The 25,541-nt window shown below is 45.7% G+C and overlaps 1 protein-coding gene across 1 annotated transcript in view; it reads right to left on the bottom strand.

The window, feature by feature from the left end:
• Positions 1-25,541, bottom strand: part of Cstpp1 (centriolar satellite-associated tubulin polyglutamylase complex regulator 1) — a 172,204-nt gene that overhangs the window by 9,323 nt on the left and 137,340 nt on the right. Inside the window, exon 4 of the mRNA XM_057781985.1 lies at positions 20,150-20,234. Within this exon, the coding sequence (XP_057637968.1) occupies positions 20,150-20,234 (85 nt within the window). The remainder of the gene's footprint in view (positions 1-20,149; positions 20,235-25,541) is intronic.

Genomic DNA, 25,541 nt, shown 5'->3' with positions numbered 1-25,541 from the left:
CTTAAAAAAAAGGGTAAAGTCTTTAAAGAGACAGAGTACAGATAGTTGTAGATTAAAAGAAATAAAAAAAATAAGCCACGTAAAAATGGAAAATTCACAGAGAGTCTGGATTCTTTGTATTATTGTGTTTTCTTTAAAATTTTTGACTGTAAAGGAGCTAAATGCAGAGAGACATTTCATTACATGGGCTACCAAGCTAAACCAGGATGGATACAAGGATATTATGATTTCAGAATATGGGTCTAAGGATATGATGCTTTGGAGAGGGTCTTCTTTTGTTTTCACAGAGGATGCGACCCTGTGGATTTCTTCTATCCCAATATGGTATGATAGACCACGCCCTCCTGAAAGGTTACTGTGAACACCCTCAAAAAATTACTTCACTCAACTGCCAACTGAGATGACCCTGGCACAGAGATTATACCATAAAAGACCTAATTAACGACGCCCCCATTCAGCAGGAAGCAGTTTGGAGAGAAAAACTGCGCCCATGTTCCCAAATATGGTTTATAAATGTTCTTTTACATTTAAAGGGGGATATGATATAGATATGAATAATTTGCATTGGTATAGATTTTAAGGTCAATTTTGTTATATGTATATGCATATTTCTAATCTTGATTAAGGTATTGTGATTGTATAGTTCATTTAAAAATGTAATGTATATAGGTTGTTAATGGATAATCATCAATAATTGTCAAACTTTTAGTCATGTTAGTTAGATTTTCTAGATGTGCATAGATATATTTCAGCTAGGGATATATATTTCAGTTGGATAGGCATTCTTCATATCTTTCAAAGACTACAGAATATGGCATTTAATGTTTTAATAACTTAGGGCTTTTCATGACAATGAGACACGTCTGCTCCTGGCAGCACCAATCTACTTCAAGAGGATGATGGGCATCGAAGAGGCTCCTTATGGAGTTTGATAGCCATTTGGGCAAGAAACTGTTCTTGCCTGGACTGTTGCATAAACTGGACACAGAGAACCCTCAGAGAGAGGACTACTGAACTTGCCTAAAGGTGAGATGGTCTTTCGGGGTTCCTGACTCATGAAAGAGTCTGTGAGACATTCTGCAGGACACAGCAAAAAATGACTGAACTGTCTTTGGAATTTTCCTGCTTCATGGAAATGTCTGCTGGATTCTATGGGCCTGTAGGCCGAAGATGGATGCCCCAACGGTACAGAGGAACTTTGCGTGACTGTCCAGGCAGCAAGATGTCTCTGTCATTTCTAGAGTTTTCTTATTTCTTGTTTACTTAGATAATATTATATCCTTCTGGAGTCTTTAATGGAATTGAAGAATGGTTAGTTATAGTTATAGTTTTCCTTAGTTATGATAAAAGATAAAATAGATATAAATATTGTAACTGTAATTCTTGCTTGATAACTGTTTTGCTATATGTAATCTTACTATGTTAAAGTGAAAGCCTTTCTTTTTTGTTTAAACAGAAAAAGGGGAAATGATGGAGGTGGGTCATCTTTCTATCTGTTGTTTCATTGGTTAAGTAATAAAGAAACTGCCTTGGCCCCTTTAATAGGACAGAAAATTAGGTAGGCGGAGTAAACAGACAGGATGCTGGGAGAAAGAAGCCGAGTGAGGAGTCGCCATGATTCTCCCACTCCAGACAGACGCAGGTTAAGATCTTTCCTGGTAAGCCAGCTCGTGGGGCTACACAGAATATTAGAAATGGGTTAGATCAATATGTAAGAGCTAGTCAATAAGAGGCTGGAGCTAATGGGCCAGGCAGTGTTTAAAAGAATACAGTTTCCGTGTAATTATTTCGGGGCATAAGATAGCCATGTGGGCGGCTGGGTGCCGGGGACGCAGCCCTGCCGCTCACACTTCAACACTAAAGTGCATACATAATGTGTGAGTTTGTGTGACACCAAAGGCTGAGTCTTTTCATTAGGTCACGCTACTGCTTCTAAAAGAAGGAAGAAGCCAATTGCATGCCTTATATCCCAGCACTGGAGAAGCAGAGGCAGAGCTGTGTGAGTTCAAGGCCAGCACCAGCCTGGTCTACATAGAGAGTTCCAAGACAACCAGAGCTACTTCGAGACCATATCTAAAAATAATAATAAGGCAGAGTAGAAACACTAGCGTTAATTTATACATTAGTTTCTGGGCTCCTTTATGTTCTTTCTCATGTGTATCTTAGAGCTTTAACTTTCTCTGGGGAAGAAAGAAAGCTGCTTCCACTATCAGCTGGGAAAAACTGAGGCCAGAGTAGGAAGCAGCAGTGCTGCAAGGACCACAGGAGGGCGCGCGCTTAGGGCCCTCATTGGTGCTGGGAAACTAAATGAAGCATCAAAATCCAGAAGATGCCCATGATTTCTCATAACCTGAGGTAAAAAATTAAAAATAAGAGCGAGGGCAATGAGTGAGCCCACTTCAGACATCCAGATGGTGTAATGTGTAATGGTCTGTCCTGTCTCTATAAGAGATAAGCCATACCCACTCCCCTCCACAGACCCCCCCCCCAGCAGAGACTGATCTTCAGCTTCCAGCTTGAGTTCCTTCCTTTTCCATCTCCCTCTCAAAGAGGCAGCTTCTCCCTCTCAAAGAGGCAGCTTCTCCGTCTCCCCACTTTTCCCCTTCCTCCTTCTGTCTCTCCCTTCTCTCTCTCTCTCTCTCTCTCTCTCTCTCTCTCTCTTTCTCTCTCTCTCTCTGACTCTATGCTCCTTTTCCCTTTCCCCTCTATAACCCACTAAATAAATATCCAACCTTGCTCTGCATGGTGTGCCTATCCATCTGTCTCTTGCCGGCCGCGTGGTTCCCTGCCCATGACCAGCCGCCTTCAGAGACCTACAGCATGGTCTTGTGACATGCCTGTCTGTCTGTCTCTCTCCTCATGGCCTGCTGCAGCCACTCGAGTAACTGTGCTGTCCCTGCCTGGGACTGGCTGCTCTCAGGACTTGCTGTTCGTTGCTTGCTGCCACATGGCCCACTGCCATTGCTCGGGGATCTGCAGTGTTTTTGCCACTGCAGCCGCCAAGGGGTCCAGGGATCCTGCAGCATTTTTAATTAATCCATTATAGATGGGAGGGAGAAGACAAAAAGTCTGGGGTTAGTGAAGATCCACTGCAGAGGGAGAAGGCACTGGCTCCAGCAGGAATACCTGGGGGAAGGGCTAGCTCAGAAGGGGAGATGGGAGCGCACTGTCCCTGCTGCTCTCTCTGCTCCTGGATGGCCAAGCACCCTAGTGGCCAAAAGCAAATGACTTCAGGAGAGAACTGGGCTGAGTCTTGCCGCAGGAAAACTTTGGGTGATGCCTTAAAGCTTTCAAAGACGACAAATGCTTCTACCTTTACTTTTTTTTTTTTTTTAATATTTATTTATTATGTATACAATATTCTGTCTGTGTGTATGTCTGCAGGCCAGAAGAGGGCATCAGACCGCATTACAGATGGTTGTGAGCCACCATGTGGTTGCCAGGAATTGAACTCAGGACCTTTGGAAGAGCAGGCAATGCTCTTAACCACTGAGCCATCTCTCCAGCCCATGCCTCTACCTTTAACCTGAATCCTAGGGCTCATGCTGATGCATATCTTTATTAGTTGTTATATTGTGAGGTAATTAAAATACCGTAAAATCAACCCATGACAAATGTGTAAGTCAGTGTTTTAGTGTACTGAAAACATGGTGCGATCATCATCACAACTGCTCATTCTAGAGGCTACCTCTGCATTTCCCCCCATGGCATGCTCTGCTTCCCAGAGGCTCCAAGCGGATACTGAGCACCTCTCTGGAATGTTAGCAAAATGCTCTCCCTAACCCAGACTTGTTCCTACCTCAGAACTGGCTCCAGCTTTCTGTCAGAGGTTTTGCTTGTTTTTTCTTATTTCAGTTTTTCTTTTACTTTTTTTTAAAATTTTTTTAAAAACTTATTTAATTTTATGTATGAGTACTCCGCATGTACACCTGCGTGTCAGAAGAGGGCATCAGATCCCGTTGTAGATGGTCATGAGCCACCATGTGGGTGCTGGAAATTGAACTCAGGACCTCTGGAAGAGCAGCCGGTGCTCTTAACCGCTGAGCAATCTCTCCAGCCCCTTATTTCAGTTTTTCAAGACAGAATTTCTCTGTGTAACAGTCTTGGCTGTCCTGGAACTCGCTTTGTAGACCAGGCTGGCCTCAAACTCACAGAGATCCACCTGCCTCTGCCTCCCGAGTGCTGGGATTAAGGGGGTGTATCATCACACCCGGTGACTTTATTTTTTAAGATTTAGTTAATTTTAGTTATGTGTGTCTGTGTGTAGCTATGCGTGTGTGAGTACAGGTGTGTGTGCTAATATCAGTGTTATGGTAGTTGTGAACCCTGGCTGCTGAGAACCGAAGCCAGGTCTTCTAGAAAAACCGCAAATGCTCTTAACCACTGAGCCATCACTCTAGTCTGAGAGGCTATTCTTGATTAGATCATTAGCCTCCTTTTATTGCTTTTATTGTGTTTAATGTCAGGTTCTATTTAAGTACAAATAAATTTTTTTTTAAAAAATGCAAAGTATTAACCCCACACACTCCCTGCTGTACAGCTAGCTGCTGGGACTATTGGCCTCACAGCCAGAGAGACAACGATTCATACACACACACACACACACACACACACACACACACACACATCCACATGTATATATACATGGATACATATATGTACACATATATAAATATAAATTTATTATTTATCTATTTCACACCCTGGCCGCAGTTTCCCTCCCTCTTCTCCTACCGGTTCTTATCTACTTCAGGAATTTGCTGCTCTTTTCAAGATGGCTTTGCTATTCTAAGAGGAAACACTTGAACAGTTTTAGCATAGGAGAATTTGTGACCAAAGAGCAACACTTTTGACTGTGGATCAAGAATGTGTGCCTGAGCCTGGTCAAGCAAAGTCCCTGGGAGTATGAGCTTATCTGTTGCTCACAGACACAGTGCTGAGCATAAAATCTGGCTCTTGACACCAAAAGATCACATAATCCAATAAAAATATGGAGTACAGACCTAAACAGAGAACTCTCAACAGAGGAATCTAAAATGGCTGAAAGACACTTAAGGAAATGTTCAACATCCTTAGTCATCAGAGAAAGGCAAATCAAAACAACTCTGAGATTCCATCTTTTTTTTTTTTTTTTTTTTTTTTAGATTTTTCGAGACAGGGTTTCTCCGTAGCTTTTTGGTTCCAGTCCTGGAACTAGCTCTTCTAGACCAGGCTGGCCTTGAACTCACAGAGATCCCCTTGCCTCTGCCTCCCGAATGCTGGAATTAAAGACATGCACCACCACCGCCCTGCTCTGAGATTCCATCTTACACCTGTAAGAATGACCAAGATTGGGTTGGAGAGATGGTTCAGCGGTTGAGAGCATTGCCTGCTCTTCTAAAGGTCCTGAGTTCAATTCCCAGTAACCACAGGGTGGCTCACAACCATCTGTAATGAGGTCTGGTACCCTCTTCTGGCCTTCAGACATACACGCAGCAAGAATATTGTATGCATAATAAACAAACAAACAAATAAATAAATAATAAGAATGACCAAGATCGTAAACACTGATGACAACTTATGCTGGAGAGGTTGTGGGGTAAAGGAAACACTTCTGCATTGCTGGTGGAATTGCAAGCTGGTACAGCCCCTTTGGATGTCAGTGTGGCGATTTCTCAGAAAATTAGGAAACAACCTTCCTCAAGACCCAGTAATACCGCTTTTGGGTATATATCCAAAGGATGTTCAATCGTGCCACAAGGACATGTGCTCAACTATGTTCATAGTAGCTTTGTTTGTCATAGCCAGAACCTGGAAACAACATAAATGCCCCTCGATCGAAGAATGGATAAAAAAAATATGGTACATTTACACAATGGAGTACTACACAGCAGAAAAAAAACGACATCTTGAATTTTGCAGGAAAATGGACGGAGCTAGAAAACGTTATTTTGAGTGAGGTAATCCAGACACAGAAAGACAATTATCACATGTACTCACTCATAGGTGGTTTTTAAACATAAAACAAAGAAAGCCAGCCTACAAACCACAATCCCAGAGAACTTAGACAACAATGCGGACGCTAAGAGAGACTTAGATAGATCTAATCTACATGGGAAGTAGAAAGTAGAAAAAGACAAGATCTCCTGAGTAAATTGGGAACATGGGGACCTTAGGGGAGGGCTGATGCGGGGAGGGGAGAGACAGGGAGGGGAGCAGAGAAAAATGTAGAGCTCAATAAATATCATGGAAAAAGAAAAAAGAAAATCTGGCCCTTGAATCTTTTCTGCAGTCTGTTGTCAGTACCTCTGGGATTCTAAGAACCGGACTTACATTTGAATTACTGATCATGCTTGTGCCAGAAACACCTCCTCCTCGTCTCCTCCCCCCACCCCCCAAGACAGGTTTTTTTTTTGTGTATTCCTAGCTGTCTAGCTATCCTGGAACTCACTGTGTAGACCAGGGTGGCCTAAAGCCTGGGATCAAAGGTGTGAGCCAACAAGTCTGCACAAATCTATCGGATACTGGAGGGATCCTTGCAGGCCATAGCTCTGGGCTAGTGAGAAGGCCTCTGGGGAGAAATACGGGCACTCGGGTTCAGGCTGGCTCTGAGCAAGAACCATGTGGAGGGTGGAGTCAGGGCAGCCAACCGTGATGAAGAAAGTTTAGTTGGCAGGGTCTGAGCTAGTCCCAGGGGGTTGGCTGCTCTCTTCCTTGCTGACTTCCAACAGCTGGGACAAGCTGGCTGGCTGGGAGGCAAGTGGGTGCCAAGCTTCCAGTCCAAACTCCTAGAGCGCCAACCTCCTCTGCACCCCTGCTCTAGTGGCATGAGCAGGTCCCTTTCCCTGAAATTCTGGGTGTGCTGACTCGGGGATCAAGTCCCAGTTCTGTCTGCATCTCAGTTCCTTCACAGATAAAGAAGAGATGGTCATGGCTCAGTGCAAGTCAAGGCCACCAGCTCCCAAGTCAGGCAGAGGCTGCCCATCCAAATCTGGCTACTTTTGGGGGAACCAGCTCTTAGCCAAGGCTCAAAAGAAGAGCTGCTTTACATGACTGAACATCTTTGGAGAGGCCTTGTGACTAGTGTCCTTCATTGGGATGGCGGAAGCATGTTCCCAAGTTGGTTTGTGCTAACAGGGTACACTGGCAGGCTGTTTTCATGTCAGGGCTGTGAGAACAAGAGCACGATAAAACCACACAGTGACCTGACCCCAAGGTCAGGGAGCATGCTACTGGGGAAGGCTTGGGTGGGAGATGTGCTAGCCCAGTCAGTCCTCAAAAGGCATAGGACATATAGGCCACAGCTTTTCCTAGGGACCAACCTTACCTTCAGGGCACTCCAATCCAACCCAGAGCAATATTAATAACAACAACAATGCTTAATATCTTTTGAATTAAAATTGTATTTACTGATTTGTGAATATGGAGGTGGACAGGTCATGCCACAGTCATGGGTGGAGGTCAGAGGATGGCTTAAGGGGACAGAGATGGAACTCAGGTGCCATTCTTAGTGGCAAATGCTACCTGATGAGCCGTATCTCCTCTAACTGGTTTTGTGAGGTAAGTCCAGTGAGCACAGTTCACATGCTAACCAAGATCGCAAGCTAGAAGCTGGGGAGTCTCATTCAAATCCAGGTCTTTCTGAGTTGTAAACACAGATTCTAGGCCATTGCTGTATCCATTAAGAAAACACATCCCTGGACTCTGTTGGCAATGACCTTCCTCGGGGGAGCCTCTCCCTGCTCCTGTTCTTGCTGCTGCTCCCAGTTCTGGCACCTGCCTGGAGAAGAGCTGAAGAAGCAGGCCTGACTGCTGACTGCCTGCAGACAACTTAGAGGTGCAGTTTCCCAGAACCACCAGAGAAGCCTGAAGTCTTGCGTGGACTTCCACACAGGTCTGGGGAAGGTAAAGGCCTGCACTTAATGTGCCACTTAGAAGGCCTCCCTTCCTCCTGCCCTAAACATGTCTGCAGGCACCGTCGCACATTTTTTTTTTTTTTTTTTTTTTTGGTTTTTTGAGACAGGGTTTCTCTGTGGTTTTGGAGCCTGTCCTGGAACTAGCTCTTGTAGACCAGGCTGGTCTCGAACTCACAGATATCCGCCTGTCTCTGCCTCCCGAGTGCTGGGATTAAAGGCTTGCGCCACCACCGCCCGGCTACCGTCACACATTTTACCTGGAATTCTTTGGCCCTCTCTGCTCTGCTGTCTAGTCAAATCATCAAATCCTGACTTTCCCTTTTCGTTTCAAAGAAGTACTTAACTCTCAGATTACTGCCGAGAATAACCTAATATCTATGTTCTTCAATTCAACTTTTTTTTTTTTTTTTTTTTTTGGTTTTTCGAGGCAGGGTTTCTCTCTGTGGTTTTGGAGCCTGTCCTGGAACTAGCTCTTGTAGACCAGGCTGGTCTCGAACTCACAAATATCCGCCTGCCTCTGCCTCCCGAGTGCTGGGATTAAAGGCGTGCGCCACCACCGCCCGGCTTCAATTCAACTTTTAAAAGTTCTTGTTTTGTTTTTGTTTCTGAGACAGTCTCACACGGCTCAGGCTGGTCTTGAACTTGGTATGTATTCAAGGCTGGCCTTGAACTTCTGATCCTTCTGTCAAGTGGAATTACAAGTGCATACGCCACCATACCCAAGTAAAACGTTCTTAGTACTAAAAAGTTCTGGAACTTCTAGAGTCTAACAAAGCAAACATTCTCTTCTACTCTTTCATTTTTTTTTCCTGGAACTTAGTAAGTAGTCCAGGCTGTCCTTGAACTCACATAGGCTGTGCCTCCAAAGTGCTGGGATTAAAGTTGTGTACCACATTGCCAAGATCAACTTAAAAACAACAACAACACAAAATAGCACTAGGGACTGACTACTGAACTATATCCTGCCCTCTTCATACCTTTGACTTTGAGATAGGGTCTCTGTAATGGTAAAATTAAAAATGCTGCAGGGTCCCTGAGCTGCAGCTGCCTGGGTCTCAGGGATCCTGTAGCATTTTTAATTTTTCCATTACATTAACCACCGGCTTCAATTCTGGTCAGCTTAACCATTTCTCTGAACCTCAGGAATTGACTGGTGAGCTCCTGGCAATCCCTAGAAATGGGGGCACAGCCCCCAACCATGGACGGTTGAGCCCTTCACTGACATTCATCTCTGGATTGCTTTCCCCTAGCTAAAATCATGACCGGACTGACCAGGGGTCAGTCCTCCTGTGCTACCACTGTACACTCTGTGTGGTGCATTTGACTGGGGGCCCAGGGTCCCTCAGCTTTTCTTTCTTTTTTTTTAAAAAAAATATTTATTTATTTATTTATTTATTTATTTATTTATTTATTTATTTATTTATTATGTATACAATATTCTGTCTGTGTGTATGCCTGCAGGCCAGAAGAGGGCACTAGACCCCACTACAGATGGTTGTGAGCCACCATGTGGTTGCTGGGAATTGAACTCAGGACCTTTGGAAGAACAGGCAATGCTCTTAACCTCTGAGCCATCTCTCCAGCCCTTCTTTCTTTTTTTTTTTTTTAAAAAGATTTATTTATTTATTTATTATGTATAAAGTGTTCTGCCTGCATGTATGCCTGCAGGCCAGAAGAGGGCACCAGATCTTATTACAGATGGTTGTGAGCCACCATGTAGTTGTTGGGAATTGGACTCAGGACCTCTGGAAGAGCAGCCAATTCTCTTAACCGCTGAGTCATCTCTCCAGCCCTCAGCTTTTCTTTCTATTTTTTCTTTTTCTTTTCTCCCCCTGCCCTTCTGTCAGGAGCCGTTTCCCCAAAAAGTATAGTGGGGACCACTGTCCTGGGGATGTTTGCAGAGAGCCCCACACCCCAACTGTATTGAGAACTGTTTGTTGGCAGAGCACACCCCATACCCAACTATCTTGAGAGTTATCTGTTAGCGGAACCTGCCCTACATTCCAACTATCTAGAGAACTGTTTGTGGTTGGAATCACAAAAGGAACGATTCCTCTTGCATAGAGAACTAGGTGTGTCGACTCGTGACCTCCTGACTGATGACTCGTGACCAAGTGTCCGCTCGTGACCAAGTGTCCGCTCGTGACCATCGCTGCAAGATCCCTTCCTGCCCTGGCCATGCCCCTGCCCCCTCCCAACCCAAATTCCTCACCCAGGGGCTATATAAGCCACAACCATGACGCTAATAAACGGAGGCTTTGACAACAGGTCTTGCTTGGCCTTCTTCCTCTTTCCTGCCCATGTCTTTTCAAATAGCGCCTCTCCGGGACCCTGGAATAACTGACCTGCCAGGCAGGTTACAACCCTAGACTAACTGACCCGCTGGACGGTTACACCCTTCAAAGGTTGCTTGGAGCAGCCTCTGGCCTCTCTGCCTTCCAAGTTGCCCTGACCGGATCCAGCCAGGCCATAGCACCCAACCCAAGGTCAGGGGATGCCCTCCCACAGGTCCTGTGGTGTTCGCGCTGATTCACACCCCGCCTATAGGGAGACGTCCTGTTATAGGCCTTGTGCTCTCGCCCTTCTTCACGGGTTTTCACAGTTTCAGCTGTGGGTAGCAAGTCATCCATGTCTGTCCCTCCTGGGATGGAAGCCTTTTAGAGGCCCTAAAACCCCAGGCCTTAATGCCCTACTTCTTCAGCTCCTACCCTCACTCTGCTGGTGTCCCGCCAGCTCCTCTTTACGGGAGCTTTCTAACACTTGTCAGCACACAGGCAAATGGAAGGAGTTTCCTCAAACTGTCCCTGCCACCGCTACTGCTGCCAACAAGATTGGTCGGATTCACGAGGTGGCTGTTTTCAATTCCAGCCTTTTGCTCCCCACTGCAGCTTGTGGCATGGCGGCTCAGCCACAGGGCAGATCATGCCTCTATGCATCTCTTATTATTAAACTTAAAATCCCTGCAGCTCAACATACAACATGTGACTGCTGCCATTTTGACTGAGGTCAGGTGACCTTACCACCATCTTAACTGAGAACCAGGTCAGGTGACCAAGTCCCGCCATCTTTACTGAGGTATACCCTGCCTGGTCCCCCAATTTACTGATGTTTTGTCTCTAAATTCCTCTTGCTGACTCTGTTGCATGTGTGTTTTGCGCAGTGGCACGCCTTTGGTAGGGCCCACCAAGAGCATCTACTTCGCCCAATTCCTGTTCATTCTCTGTGTGTGTGATCATACATGTAACTTAAATGTTATAATTGTTCACTGCATCTCATTTCAGACTACAAAAACAATAAATCTCATGTTTTAAACTGGTAGGTACTTTTAAGTCTCTTACAAAAATACTTTTTATATTTAATCCAACCTTCATTTAAAATATATTAAGCTGTTCTCTACTATTGTCAATTCTGCCATTAACCTTCTATTGCAAGCAGTTTTTTCTTCTTCCTGCCTTTTTATGAGTGTAAATCTTACCTGCTAAGTTAAGAGCCAGTACAGTCAAGCTCAGACCCAGCCCTCCAGGAAGATTCTATACTGTAGTTATACCTGATAAAAAGCCCTCAACTGCTGGGGAATATGGCATTTAAATAATTATTAAAAAAAACTTTTCATAACAAAAAAAAAAGACAGGTTGGCTCCTAGCAGCAGCACTCTACTTCCTCCAAAGAAGATAGAAGACAAATGGGCACAGAACAATGTCCATCTGCAATTCACTCCAACTGCCAAAGCTGCCTTTCATCTAAACTGAAGATCTCCAGATGTGGACAGAATCTCTGGAATCGACAGCCTAGCTGCTCAGGTCAAGGTAGGCTTGTCTTCCTACAGATTTCTTAGCCCACAGGATCTTCTGGAGCCTGGCAGGCCCTGCGCTAAACAGCAAAAGGCAAATATGACCCTCAGCAACCACGGAGGAACCTGAAGGTAGCTCTAGGTGCCAACCAAGTAAGTTCTCTGTCATTTTTAAATCAACAACTCAATAAAATTTCATCTTTCTCAAAGATTTCTGATGCAGTTTGACAGCTGAGAGGTTTTGTCAGTTTAAAAGGACAACGTCACCAAACAAATTTCAGTAAAATAAAAATACAAGACCTGCAAGTTATAAAGGTGTGAGGACAAATACATGTTATCAAATTTCTCTCCCACACTGCCTTCCATAGTCTTAAAAATATTTTTCATTGTTCAAAAATATATGTCACAGTCATTCTGACATAAATATGCTACTGTTTATACAATGTATATGTCTAAAACTCCTGTTTTCACAAACCCAAAGAATTCTTGTGAGTTCCAGGAAGCCCAATTGAAAGATCCACCTAAAATAGGTCAGATACACCCCTCTCAATTCCCTGGTCCTAAATTTTTTTTCCTTAACTTTGTCCTCTGTTCTGCCATTAAGAGGCAAGCCATGCCCACTCCCTCCCCCATCCACTGAAGTAGGCAGATCTTTCCTGCTTGCAGCCTGAGTTCTTCCTTTTCTGTCTCCCTCTCAAAGAGACAGCTTCTGTCTCTCTCTTCTCTTCCTTCTCTCTCTCTCTCTCTCTCTCTCTCTCTCTCTCTCTCTCTCTCTCTCTCTCTCTCTCTCCTCCCTCTCTGCTTGGAGACCTGCAGTGTTTCTGCCGCTGCAGCCACCAGGGATCCTGCAGCATTTTTAATTTTATCATTACATTGGTGCCATGAGTGGCGTCAGTGGGCAGCATGTCCCAAAAGCAGCCAGCCCTAGGCAGGGACTGGCACAGGTCCCAGAGCGGCGGCAGTCGGCCATGTGGCAGCAGGCAGCAAACAGCGGGTCCGAGAGCAGCCAGTCCCACACAGGGACAGTACAGTTCCCTGAGTGGTTGCAGCAGGCCACGAGGGGAGACAGACAGATGGACACACCACGAGACCATGCTGCAGGAGATGGGCACGCCATGAGACCATGCTGCAGGTCTCCCAAGGCAGCTGATCCCAGGCAGGGAGCCATGCAGCTAGTGAGAGACAGACATGTCATGCAGAATGAGGTTGGATATTTATTTAGTGGGTTACCGAGGGGAAGGGAGAAGGGGAGAAGAACAGAGAGGCAGAGAGAAAGAGAGAGAGACAGAGACAAAGAAAGAAGGGAGAGAAGGGAGAGACTAAAGCTGCCTCTTCGAGAGGGAGATGGAAAAAGAAGAGACTCAGGCTGCAAGCAGGAAGGAAGATCTGCCTGCCTCAGCAGACAGGGGAGGAAGTGGGCATGGTTTGTCTCTTAAAGAGACAGAACAGATCATTACAGTCTCACTAAATTGCTGGTGCTCACCTTGAATTCATTCAGGAGTCCGGGCAAGCTTTGAACCTATGATCCCTCTTGCCTAACCTCTGTAGTTGGGATTACAGGCCTCTGTCACCAAGCCAAGCTTGGTTTGTTTACTTTCAACATGGGTCTTACTATATTGTCCAGATTGGACTCAAACTCCTGAGCTCAAGTGATGCCCCTTCCATAACCTCCCACGAAGCCACGACTTCAAGGACGCATAACCAAGTTCAGCTTTTCTGAGGGCCATGGTCCTGGGGACTGAATTCATGGCCTTGTGCATGCTAAGTATGTGATCTGTTACTAGGTCACGCCTCGGTCCCCAATTTTACTGATGGTATCTTTTGTTGAACAGAACATTTACATTTTAATTCCTTGGAAAGTACAGTTATTCTCAACCTGTGGGTCTTCACCCTTTGGAAGATACCATATCAGAGAGCCTACGTACCAGACATTTGCATTACGACTCATAATAGTAGCAAGATTACAGTTATGAAATAGCAACAAAATAATTTTATGGTTGGGGGGGTCACCACATCATGATGAACTATATTAAAGGATTAAATTAAAATTAGGAAGGTTGAGAACCCCTGGTCTATTAGTTAGCATTTGACATTTGAGACCAGGGTTCAACTTGCCATTGGGAAATTTCTGCTTCTTTAATGGTACCTCCCTTGTCCCTCTGGGATATCAGCCCCACAAAGGCGAGGACTTTTTGTTCTTTGTTCTAGCAGCAGTACCAGAAAGGGTACCTCACAGGAATGGCACACTTGCTCAACGAACACTGGCTGCTGAATTAACAGTTTTGTTTGTGGACAGTTGTATTTGTTTTGTTCACTGGCTTGGGCTTTTTGTAGCATGTTTAAGAAATCTTTTGCCATTTCACACCAGACGCTCAGCAAACACTTGAAGAATGAATTCAGGAGTGAGATACCACTTTTCATTCACTATACTATATATGTATTTACGGTTTTTTCATTAAAAATATTTTTTAAGGCTGGTATTACTGTATAGCTATAGCTAAGCTGAAACTCACTCTAGACACTAGGCTGGCCTCAAACTCACAAAAACATGCCCGTTTCTACCTTCAAAGTGATGGGCTCACAAGCATGTGCCACCATGCTTGGCTTCCATTTGTCAACTGTTGGCTTTATTTTCTGAGAGACTGGAGTCCCACAGAAACCCCTCTTTGTATCTATAGCATGTGCTTCCCTCCGTTTTCCCTCTAATAGCGTCTGATCTCACACTTGGTGCTGACTAAGTTAAAAGGGTTCTATGTAGTTGTAATGGTTACATCTGCCTTTCCAAGCAGCACCCTGGTGCCCGCCTCTGCCTCCTGAGTGCTGGGATTAAAAGTGTGCATCACCATGCTCAGCCCCTAAATTACATTTTTAAAAATTGGATAATTTGATCACTTTTCATCCTTTGGGCTAAAATCAAGTGTAAGAAATTAGGTAATTTATTAGGGCATATTGACATGGGTTTTAAACATCTTTTTTAGTTTTTCGAGACAGGGTTTCTCTGTAGCTTTGGTGCCTGTCCTGAAACTAGCTCTGTAGACCAGGCTGCCTCGAACTCCCAGAGATCCGCCTGCCTCTGCCTCCCGAGTGCTGGGATAAAAGGCGTGCGCCACCACTGCCCAGCAAATTATTTCTTTTCTTTTTTCTTTCTTGCTTGATTTTTGTTTTTTTGTTTTTGTTTTTGTTTTTCTGAGACAGCTGGGATTAAAGGTGTGTACCACCACTGCCTGGCCCCTCATTAATGTCTTAACTCTATTAGGTATTGTTTTTTTTTTTTGTTTTGTTTTTTTTTTTTTTTTTTTGGTTTTTTCGAGACAGGGTTTCTCTGTGGTTTTGGAGCCTGTCCTGGAACTAGCTCTTGTAGACCAGGCTGGTCTTGAACTCACAGAGATCTGCCTGCCTCTGCCTCCCAAGTGCTGGGATTAAAGGCGTGCGCCACCACCGCCCGGCCTTCTATTAGCTATTGTTATTTCTATTTTATAGATGGGAAAACTAATACTTAGAGAGATTAAATAACTGTTTTTTTTTGTTTGTTTATTTGTTTATTTATTTATTTATTATTCTGTTTGTATATGTGCTAACAGACCAAAAGAAGGCACCAGACCCCATTACAGATGGTTGTGAGCCACCATGTGGTTGCTGGGAATTGAACTCAGGACCTTTGGAAGAGCAGGCAATGCTCTTAACCTCTGAGCCATCTCTCCAGCCCCTAAATAACTGTTTTTGAAACAAGGTCTCACTATGTAGCGCAGGTTGGCCTGGAACTCACTGTGAAGCCGAGCTGGACTTGAATTCATTATTTCCTCAAGAGATTACTGGGACTTTAGGCATGATCAAAGTTAAATAACTTGACTAAGACCACAGCTGGTTGATGAAGGACCTGGAATTGGAATCCCCGGGACGGCGTGGCTCTTGCACCCATCCCGCCAGGCTGTATGTAAATGAGTATGTCTGACCGTGGACTTTCCCCGGGGTCTGTGCTTTTGCTGCACTGTGTGCAAGGAGGACAACGCTTTTCCTGGGGGGCGATCCTGACTAAAGGTGTGGTCTCTGGTGAGGGAGCCGGTAAACAATAGAGAAGGGAATGTAAGCAATTTAATACACCCTAGGCAAAAATGCCAAAGGGAGTCTGTGGAAAACACTTTAAACCAGTGGTTCTCCAGTGTGGTTCCCAGGCCCGCAATATCAGGGACATTTTAGAAACAGAGGCCTTTGAAGCCCTGCCCTAGATCTCTTGAACTCTGGCTGAGGCTACTACCTGGGGTCTAAGAAGTCCCTCAGGTGATTCTGATGATAGTACAGGGGAGGGACACCGCTTTAAATCTGTCCTTGGGTTGGAGCTTCCAGCTCATGTATTGCTTCAAATGACTTATGGGTGACAGTTCCCTTGGTTCTCCTGGAAGGACAGAGCTCTAAGCAGGTGTGGTCTTGTTAGATATCATCTTCTGAGTATTAAAAAGGGGAAAAAAGGCCAGGCGGTGGTGGCGCACGCCTTTAATCCCAGCATTATGATTATTCCCATTTATGGAAATAGGAATAGGGCTCAGCAAAGTTAACAGATGTCCTTACTGCCATCCAGTGAATGGGTTCTGGTAGGCTGTATATTCACATTTTCTTCTTCTTTTTAGGTTTTGTTGTTTTTAATTATGTGCATGTTGGTATGCCTGTGTGTGCAAATGAGTGTAGTGCCCTCGGAGGCCAGAAGAGGGTTTTCGATGCCCTGGAGTTAAAGTTAGCGGCAACTGAGAGCCATCTGACCTGGGTTCTCTGCAAGAGCAGTAACCACTGAGCCATCTCTCCAGCTCCCCCATTGCATACCCGCCTCGTCCTCACATCTATGTTCCTGTAGGTCACATTTAGATAGTACTACTTTTAACCCATACTGCAAGTTTAATCTGTGCAAGGCATTATTTGAAGCACATTACAATTACTATTGCCATCTTTTTTGTTTGTTGTTTTTTGTTTTTCGAGACAGGGTTTCTCTATAGCTTTGGAGCCTGTCCTGGAACTAGCTCTTGTAGACCAGGCTGGCCTCGAATTCACAGAGATCCGCCTACCTCTGCCTCCCGAGTGCTGGGATTAAAGGTGTGTGCCACCACCACCCAGCATTTTTGCCATCTTACAAATAAGGACGGTAAGGCTCAGAGATAATAACTCTTGTTCTGCAGGGCTGGGGATTGAGCCAGGGCTTCACACATGCTGTGAAGTTCTCTGCATTCCCAAGCCCCAAGTGCACACTCTCAGCAGATCAGGAAAATGAGATGAAGATGCTCTAGTGACCATAGGGGATAACAGGTCTAACTTTTCTCATTCCTGAAGGAATGCTGAGGTGGAGGGCTTGTCTGGCTGGGCTGCTCTGTGTTCCCTGCCCATCACACCTGCTGCCCCATGGCCTGGCCAGAAGGCTTTGTTACCCTTGTGGAAATGCTCCATCATGCGCAGGCTCTGGCTCACAGCTGCCTGTGGATTACATAGGCATCACCACAGATGGAGCCTCCTGCAGCTTGTGCCCAGACCTCAGGGCCCTGAAGAAGTAAGCTGGCAGTGGATGGCTCAGGGCAGTTCCTCTTGCAAGCTAACCACCCACATCTGGAACTCTGGTCAGATGCCTGGGCCCTTGGATGGGGAAGCTGGCATTCTGACTTTCAGGACAAAGCGAGAAGGGCTTCACAGTCGGGAGGCATTTCTGGGTGGTTAGAGCTCTCCAGCCCAAGCTGAGTGGGGTCTTGCAGGCACTCCCCCTGGACTTTCCCAGTGTGCTGTGATTTGTATGGCACACTCACAATCCCTCGCGTTGTTGTTGGCATGGCTGGTTATGATGTGCCATTCCTATAGTGAGAGGTGCCTTTCCTCTTACCACAGGCCAGAAGCCTCTTTGTGTTGATAATTGTACAAAGCACCATGACATTAAGAATTTTTGGTAGAGGCTAGAGATCAGAATTTTTTAAAACTAATAACTAATTCTTTTCTTTAAGATTTATTTATTTATTACGTGTACAGTATTCTTTGTGTTTGTATGCCTACAGGCCAGAAGAGGGCACCAGACCCCATTACAGATGGTTGTGAGCCACCATGTGGTTGCTGGGAATTGAACTCAGGACCTTTGGAAGAGCAGACAATGATCTTAACCTCTGAGCCATCTCTCCAGAGAAAGGAATTTAAGATCATCTTGGGCTACACAGTGAGCACTAGGTTAGTCTGGGCTGAGATCCTGTCTCAACAAAGAATTCATTTTTGTTCTTTTTTTTTTTTTTTTTTTTTAGTTTTTCGAGACAGGGTTTCTCTGTAGCTTTGGAGCCTGCCCTGGAACTAGCTCTTGTAGACCAGGCTGGCCTCGAACTCACAGAGATCATTTTTGTTCTTAAACTTTTATTTATTTAAAAAAATTTAGGGGCTGGAGAGATGGCTCAGCGGTTAAGAGCACTCGCTGCTCTTCCAAAGGTTCTGAGTTCAATTCTCAGCAACCACATGGTGGCTCACAACCATCTGTAATGAAGTCTGGTGCCCTCTTCTGGCCTGGAGACACACAAGCATACAGAATATTGTATACATAATAATAAATAAATATTTTTTAAAAAATTTAGATTTACTATTAATGTTCATGAGTACTTTGCTTGCATGTCTGTCTGTGCACTACATGCAGCCTGGTGCCTATGGATGTCAGAAGAGGGCACTGGATGCCCTGAAACTGGAGTTATGGACAGTAGTGAGCTGCCATGTGGGTGCTGGGAAATTGAACCCAAGTCCTCTGTAAGAACCACAAATGTTCTTAACTATTGAGCCGTCTCTACCCTGTTTTTAAACCTTTAAAATAAAGATCTTGTTTAGAGCTGGAGAGATGGCTCTGTGGTTAAGAGCACTGCCTGTTCTTCCAAAGGTCCTGAGTTCAATTCTCAACAACCACATGGTGGCTCAAAACCATCTGTAATGAGATCTCGTGTCCTTTTCTGACCTGCAGGCAAACATGCAGACAGACTACTGTATACTTAATAAATAAATAATTATTTTTTAATAAAAGCTTGCTTATTTGTGTGTGTGTAAAATGGTATACATTCATGCACGGGGTATCTGACATCCTCTTCTGCCTCTGTGGGCAGTAGGCACATAAGTGGTACACAGGCAAAGCATCCATATACATAATTCTATAGACAAATAAATAAACAAATACAAAGAAGGGAGGGGAAGAAAACAGCTGTCCTGGAGTGAACAGAGCCAGGGTGACACAGCGAGCGCTGGCAGGCAGTGCAAGCACTCAAGAGGCCCACGTTAAACGTCGCGCTGTGAGGGACAGGAATACATTTTATTAAAGACTCCATCCTCGGTATTCATAGCAGCTGCTTGCATAAAACTGGCACCCAAGAACTATTTGATGGGGCTGGAGAGATGGCTTAGTGGCTGAGAGCACTTGCTGCTCTTGTAGATCTAGTTTTGGCTCCTACCACCCACGAAGTGGCTCACAATGGCTCTAAGTCCAGTTTTGAAGGATCTGATGTCCTTTTCTTACCTCCTGGTGTTCTTGTGAGTTATGGTGCGCATAAACTCACACCGACACACACATATACACATAAAAATTAAATATTCTGTTTTGTTTTGCTTTGGAGCCAAGGTTAGCCTTGGCCTTGAACTCAAAATTTCCACCTTAGCCTCCCCTAGAGTGCTAGGAGGACCATAGGTGACCACCAGGCCAGATCCTTCTCCAGACCTTATCAGAATTCTACAAGAGCCATATTTCTTTCTTTTTTTCTGAGAGGGGTTAAGTCTGGAGAGCCCCAGCCCCTGGCATCCATCCCAGCCCCCCTGGCCTGGGAGTTGCATTGCTCTGGACTCCAAATCCCAGGGTATTTAAGTGGGCTCCCAGAGGAGAAACACTAAAGAGATTCCGGGTTTGCCTGTGCTCCCCGCTTTCCTGTCTCCCCGTCATGCACTCGGCCACCCGAAAGCACCGTATTCAATAAAACGATGGGCATTTTAATTTGGTTTGATCTGACCTAATTGGATTTCTTTGCACCGGCAGAGCCGCTTATTTTAGGATTTTTTCCTAACAGGTTTTTCTTTGTATCTCTGGCTGTCCTAGAACTCACTCTGTAGATCAGGCTGGCCTCGAACTCACAGAAATCTGCCTCCCTGAGTGCTGGAATTAAAGGTGTGTGCCATCACTGCCCGGCTCATATTTCTGTTCTTAAGTTCTGACTTTTTGTTTCTTTTTTTTTTTTTTTTTTTTTTTTTGAGACTGAATTTCTCTATGCAACAGTTCTAGCTGTCCTGAAACTAGCTCTTATAAACCAGGCTGGCCTTGAACTCACAGAGATCCACCTGCTGCTGCCTCCTGAGTGCTGGAACCAAAGGCCTGTGCCACCACTGCCCAGCTTCTAATGCCTTTTCTGAGATACTCTGTTCTGGTTTGTCCGAGAAGCTCTGGTCCACAGAGTACAGCTGACTTGAAGACTCAGACTTGGGACATACGTACCTGGCTGCTTTCTGAGTAAGTTCCAGTGGGAAATCTGGGCACAGAAGCTGCAGCAGACAGTGGTACTCCCTCATGGTCAGCAAGTCTGCAGCACAATGAAAAGGAGCACGTTAGGACTACAGCTCAGGCCACTGCCCACCCTTGGTTATGTCATGGCTTTGAGGCCCAGTCTTTAGAATGCTGCTGCAGCCGGAGAAGCAAGTCAGTGTAAAATGTGGGGTTCCCAGATGGGAGCCTGTTCCACCGTGACTAAAGGTCAGAGTGTGAGCTTATTTTTACTCTCTCAAAGCTGTTGACAACAGGTGTGGCTACAAACAAGAAACCCTGACCTAGGGTGTGGTTACTTGGTGTCTTGGAGGTTAAGAAGGCTCACAGAGGTGGATCCGCTCCACCTTGACCAAAGGTCAAAGAATTCAAGCCTATTCCTGCCCCTTCATTTTAGAACAGGAGGTTTGACATAGGGAGTGGCTGCCTACAGGATTCTTGGTCTAGGGTTTATTCGCTGCATATCCTGCCTCAAACATCAGAATGCTAACTCAGGAAATAGTGACTTGATGTCTCAAGTGCTGTGCCATGCACATTGTGTGTCATGTTAAAGCAGTCTTTTGCCTTCTCCACCTTTTTGTATTGGGGTGTATAAGCGTATGGAAAACAAATGTGGGCAGATTCAGAGTTGCCCTCCGGCACTATCGTATGTCTCTGTTTCTTTTCTGTCTCTGTCTATTCTGCCTAGCATTTCTAATTCCCAGACTCTTACCCTGGAATGTAACCAGACGAGCTCCCCGACAGTAAAAGACGGGGGTTTTTCTTTCTCCTATGGAGCTCTGGCTGGTCTGGAACTATGTAGACCAGGCTGGCTGACCTCAAACTCACAGAGATCCACCTGCCTCTGCCTGTGCTGGGATTAAAGAAGTATACCACAGCTTGCCCATGAGGTAAGATTTTAGGACTAGTAACTAGCAAGCCACCCCTGGGTGAGGCACCAGTTATAGTATTCCAACCAAAGGAGCTGCATGGGCTCAAGACCTGGCCAAGTGAAGAGAGGAGACAAGAAAGCCCCTTTGTCTATCTTCCTACCCTGATGTTCCCTGACTCCAAAAGTGGGTGGCCGAGTCATGCCAAGGCTGTTTGAGTCCATTCAAAGTCTCTGGCATGGCAATATTTACCACTGCATGCCCCAAAAACCATCTAAAAATATCAACAGGCAGTAAGGAAAACATATTGCACGCATGGGGCTGGGGTGGAGAGAGGACAGTCAGGAGGAGCACACAGCACAGAAGCCACCCAGGACTGCCGCAGGCTGACTTCTTTGGGATGCTTGCCCACATATCCGGTCATCCTATTGTTATAGGAAGCCAAGACAGGTCCAAGATACACAGTTGTGGCGAACAAATAATTCCTGATCTCCAGAAGCAGTGCTGTGAGAGACGAGCCAGGCATTCTGTGGGCCAGATGTGCCAGAGAGGCGAATGGCAGCGAGGCTCACGGTGTCCTGAGAGAGGAACCACACCGATGCTTCCCCATGCGGTTGTTTGGCTGCAGCCTGCACTACAGCTAAAAGGCTCTGGGTCAGCCAGTCAACAGCAGTCTTCAAGAATTCTCAAGGAGGGGCTGGAGAGATGGCTCAGAGGTTAAGAGCACTGCCTGCTCTTCCAAAGGTCCTGAGTTCAATTCCCAGCAACCACATGGTGGCTCACAACCATCTGAAATGAGATCTGATGCCCTCTTCTGGCTGCAGACACACAGACAGAATATTGTATACATAATAAATAAATAAATATTTAAAAAAAAAAAGAATTCTCAAGGAGCACTGGCTTTCAAACATGGACGGCCAAGATCATGGTGAAGCAAGAGCAATGTGGCTGCAGCTATCCTAAGTGGGAGGTGGGAGCCAGAGGATCTGGCTGTGCTGGGGAATGACACAGGCACTTGGGTTCTTTGGACCTAAGTTAGCCCAATGTAAAACTCCACTGGTTCCATTCCTGTGCTCTACTCACTATGTGCTACGGGAACTAGGCTGAAAATTAAAAAAAAAAATACGCACACAGGGGCCACGGGGACATCCTTGCGACAATAGTGCCCAGAAACAAAGGGAGTTCCAGGACAGGTTCCAAAGCTACAGAGAAACCCTGTCTCGAAAAAACCAAAAAAAAAAAAAAAAAAAAAAAAGTGCCCAGAATGCCCCTTTTCTATATAATTATGAGCTATCTGTCAGGGACCCATAGTTCCTGATCTCCCGGGAGCCTCCACTTGTAAAGCACCATGTCCATACTGCATGGAGGCTCCACCTGTCACGCTGTGCCACTGCAAGACGGTATGCAAGCCAGGAACCAAGCTGGAGACTTAACAACACGTGCACACACAGACAGACACGGACATGGTGACATGGGTCACTTATGATACAAGAATGCCAATTTTATTGTGCTCAGGGGAAGCTTATATAGGGCTCGGCCACGCCCCAGCTCTCAGGGTCTTTCAGCTGCAGACCCACCAGCCTGCCATCAGGGTCTCGTGCTCAGCGCAGCTGCAAACACAGGAAAAAAAAGCCGCTCACAGGGAATTCAGGGTTTGGGGGTCCACAGCCCCCAACAGCTCCCAACAGCCCAAGCCACAGGAATCCAGATCACCTGCCCCTGCTCATCTGTTTGATATTTTTTCTAAGAAAAAACTCCAGCCGGGCGATGGTGGCGCACGCCTTTAATCCCAGCACTCGGGAGGCAGAGGCAGGTGGATCTCTGTGAGTTCGAGACCAGCCTGGTCTACAAGAGCTAGTTCCAGGACAGGCTCCAAAACCACAGAGAAACCCTGTCTCGAAAACCCCCCAAAAAAAAAAAAAAAAAAAGAAGAAACTCCAAAACCTCCAGGGTCAGGCCTGGGCTCCAACTACTTTTTCATCACAACTCACTTCAAGGTAGGGGCACTGAGTTAAACTAACCACAGTCCCAAAGGCACCGGCACCAAAAGAGCAGACTCAACGTCAGGTCAGGGGATCAAGAGGGCTTTTGTGGCCTTGACCTTGGCTTTGGGGACCTCACACTCTTTTCTCACTCATTTGACCCAGGCAGTCTGGCAGGAGGTTATATTCTTCAAGCACAGGAGTAATGGCTGCTCAGTGTCACCACTTGACAGGAGTGATGGGGGAGGAGAAAAGGCCACTGTGTTCTCCCTCCAGCACTGTGTGGAGGAGGGTGCTGTCCGACAGTACTGCCTTGGAATCCTCCAGTGCTTTCTATGCTAAACTTTGACACTGTTGTTGGGAGTGTGGCCAAAGACTGCACAGGAATTAGTACACAGTCCAAGTCACCTGGACAGTCACCTTGAGGAGACGTCTATGGGAACACAGTGGGAAGATGCCTAGGTAACACGGTGGGAAGACGCCTATGGTAACACGGTGGGAAGACGCCTATGGGAACACGGTGGGAAGACGCCTATGGGAACACGGTGGGAAGACGCCTATGGTAACACGGTGGGAAGACGCCTATGGGAACATAGTGGGAAGACGCCTATGGGAACACGGTGGGAAGACGCCTATGGGAACACGGTGGGAAGACGCCTATGGTAACACGGTGGGAAGACGCCTATGGTAACACGGTGGGAAGACGCCTATGGGAACATAGTGGGAAGACGCCTATGGTAACACGGTGGGAAGACGTCTATGGGAACATAGTGGGAAGACGTCTATGGGAACACGGTGGGAAGACGCCTATGGGAACATAGTGGGAAGACGTCTATGGTAACACGGTGGGAAGACGTCTATGGGAACATAGTGGGAAGACGCCTATGGTAACACGGTGGGAAGACGTCTATGGGAACATAGTGGGAAGACGTCTATGGTAACACGGTGGGAAGACGCCTATGGTAACACGGTGGGAAGATGCCTATGGTAACACGGTGGGAAGACGTCTATGGGAACACGGTGGGAAGACGTCTATGGGAACACGGTGGGAAGACGTCTATGGTAACACGGTGGGAAGACGCCTATGGTAACACGGTGGGAAGACGCCTATGGGAACACGGTGGGAAGACGCCTATGGTAACACGGTGGGAAGATGTCTATGGGAACACGGTGGGAAGACGCCTATGGTAACACGGTGGGAAGACGCCTATGGTAACACGGTGGGAAGACGCCTATGGTAACACGGTGGGAAGACGCCTATGGTAACACGGTGGGAAGACGTCTATGGTAACACGGTGGGAAGATGTCTATGGGAACACGGTGGGAAGATGTCTATGGTAACACGGTGGGAAGATGTCTATGGGAACACGGTGGGAAGATGTCTATGGGAACACGGTGGGAAGACGCCTATGGTAACACGGTGGGAAGATGTCTATGGGAACACGGTGGGAAGATGTCTATGGTAACACGGTGGGAAGATGTCTATGGTAACACGGTGGGAAGATGTCTATGGTAACACAGTAGAAGAAAACAGGAAGGAAAGGAACCAGTCTCTACCTCCTGGTTTCCTATGTATATTTTTTCTCTGTTTTTAAGGTGGTAGAGGTCAAACTTTCATATACTACACAAGTTCTCTACTACTGAGGTATACCTCTAGCTCCTCATTAGGTTCTCTGTATGTGTGTGTGTGTGTCTGTGTGTATATATGTGTGTGTGTAGGTGTCTGTATATGTGTGTATCTATGTGTGTGTATGTGTGTGTAGGTGTCTGTATATGTGTGTATATGTGTGTATGTGTGTCTGTGTGTATATATGTTTGTGTGTAGGTGTCTGTATATGTGTGTATATGTGTGTGTGTTTGTGTGTATATATGTGTGTGTGTAGGTGTCTGTATATGTGTGTATCTATGTGTGTGTGTGCCTGTATATGTGTGTATATGTGTGTATGTGTGTATATATGTTTGTGTGTAGGTGTCTGTATATGTGTGTATCTATGTGTGTGTGTGTGTAGGTGTCTGTATATGTGTGTATATGTGTGTGTATGTGTGTCTGTGTGTATATATGTGTGTGTAGGTGTCTGTATATGTGTGTATCTATGTGTGTGTATGTGTGTAGGTGTCTGTATATGTGTGTATGTGTGTCTGTGTGTATATATGTGTGTGTAGGTGTCTGTATATGTGTGTATCTATGTGTGTGTATGTGTGTGTAGGTGTCTGTATATGTGTGTATATGTGTGTGTATGTGTGTCTGTGTGTATATATGTGTGTGTGTAGGTGTCTGTATAGATGTGTATCTATGTGTGTAGGTGTGTGTAGGTGTCTGTATATGTGTGTGTATGTGTGTCTGTGTGTATATGTGTGTGTGCAGGTGTCTGTATATGTGTGTATCTATGTGTGTGTATGTGTGTGTAGGTGTCTGTATATGTGTGTATATGTGTGTGCATGTGTCTGTGTGTATATATGTGTGTGTGTAGGTATCTGTATATGTGTGTATCTATG

Source organism: Chionomys nivalis, chromosome 9 (genome assembly GCF_950005125.1).
Source record: "Chionomys nivalis chromosome 9, mChiNiv1.1, whole genome shotgun sequence".
NCBI lineage: Eukaryota > Metazoa > Chordata > Mammalia > Rodentia > Cricetidae > Chionomys > Chionomys nivalis.
This window is presented reverse-complemented; position numbering and strand designations above follow the sequence as displayed.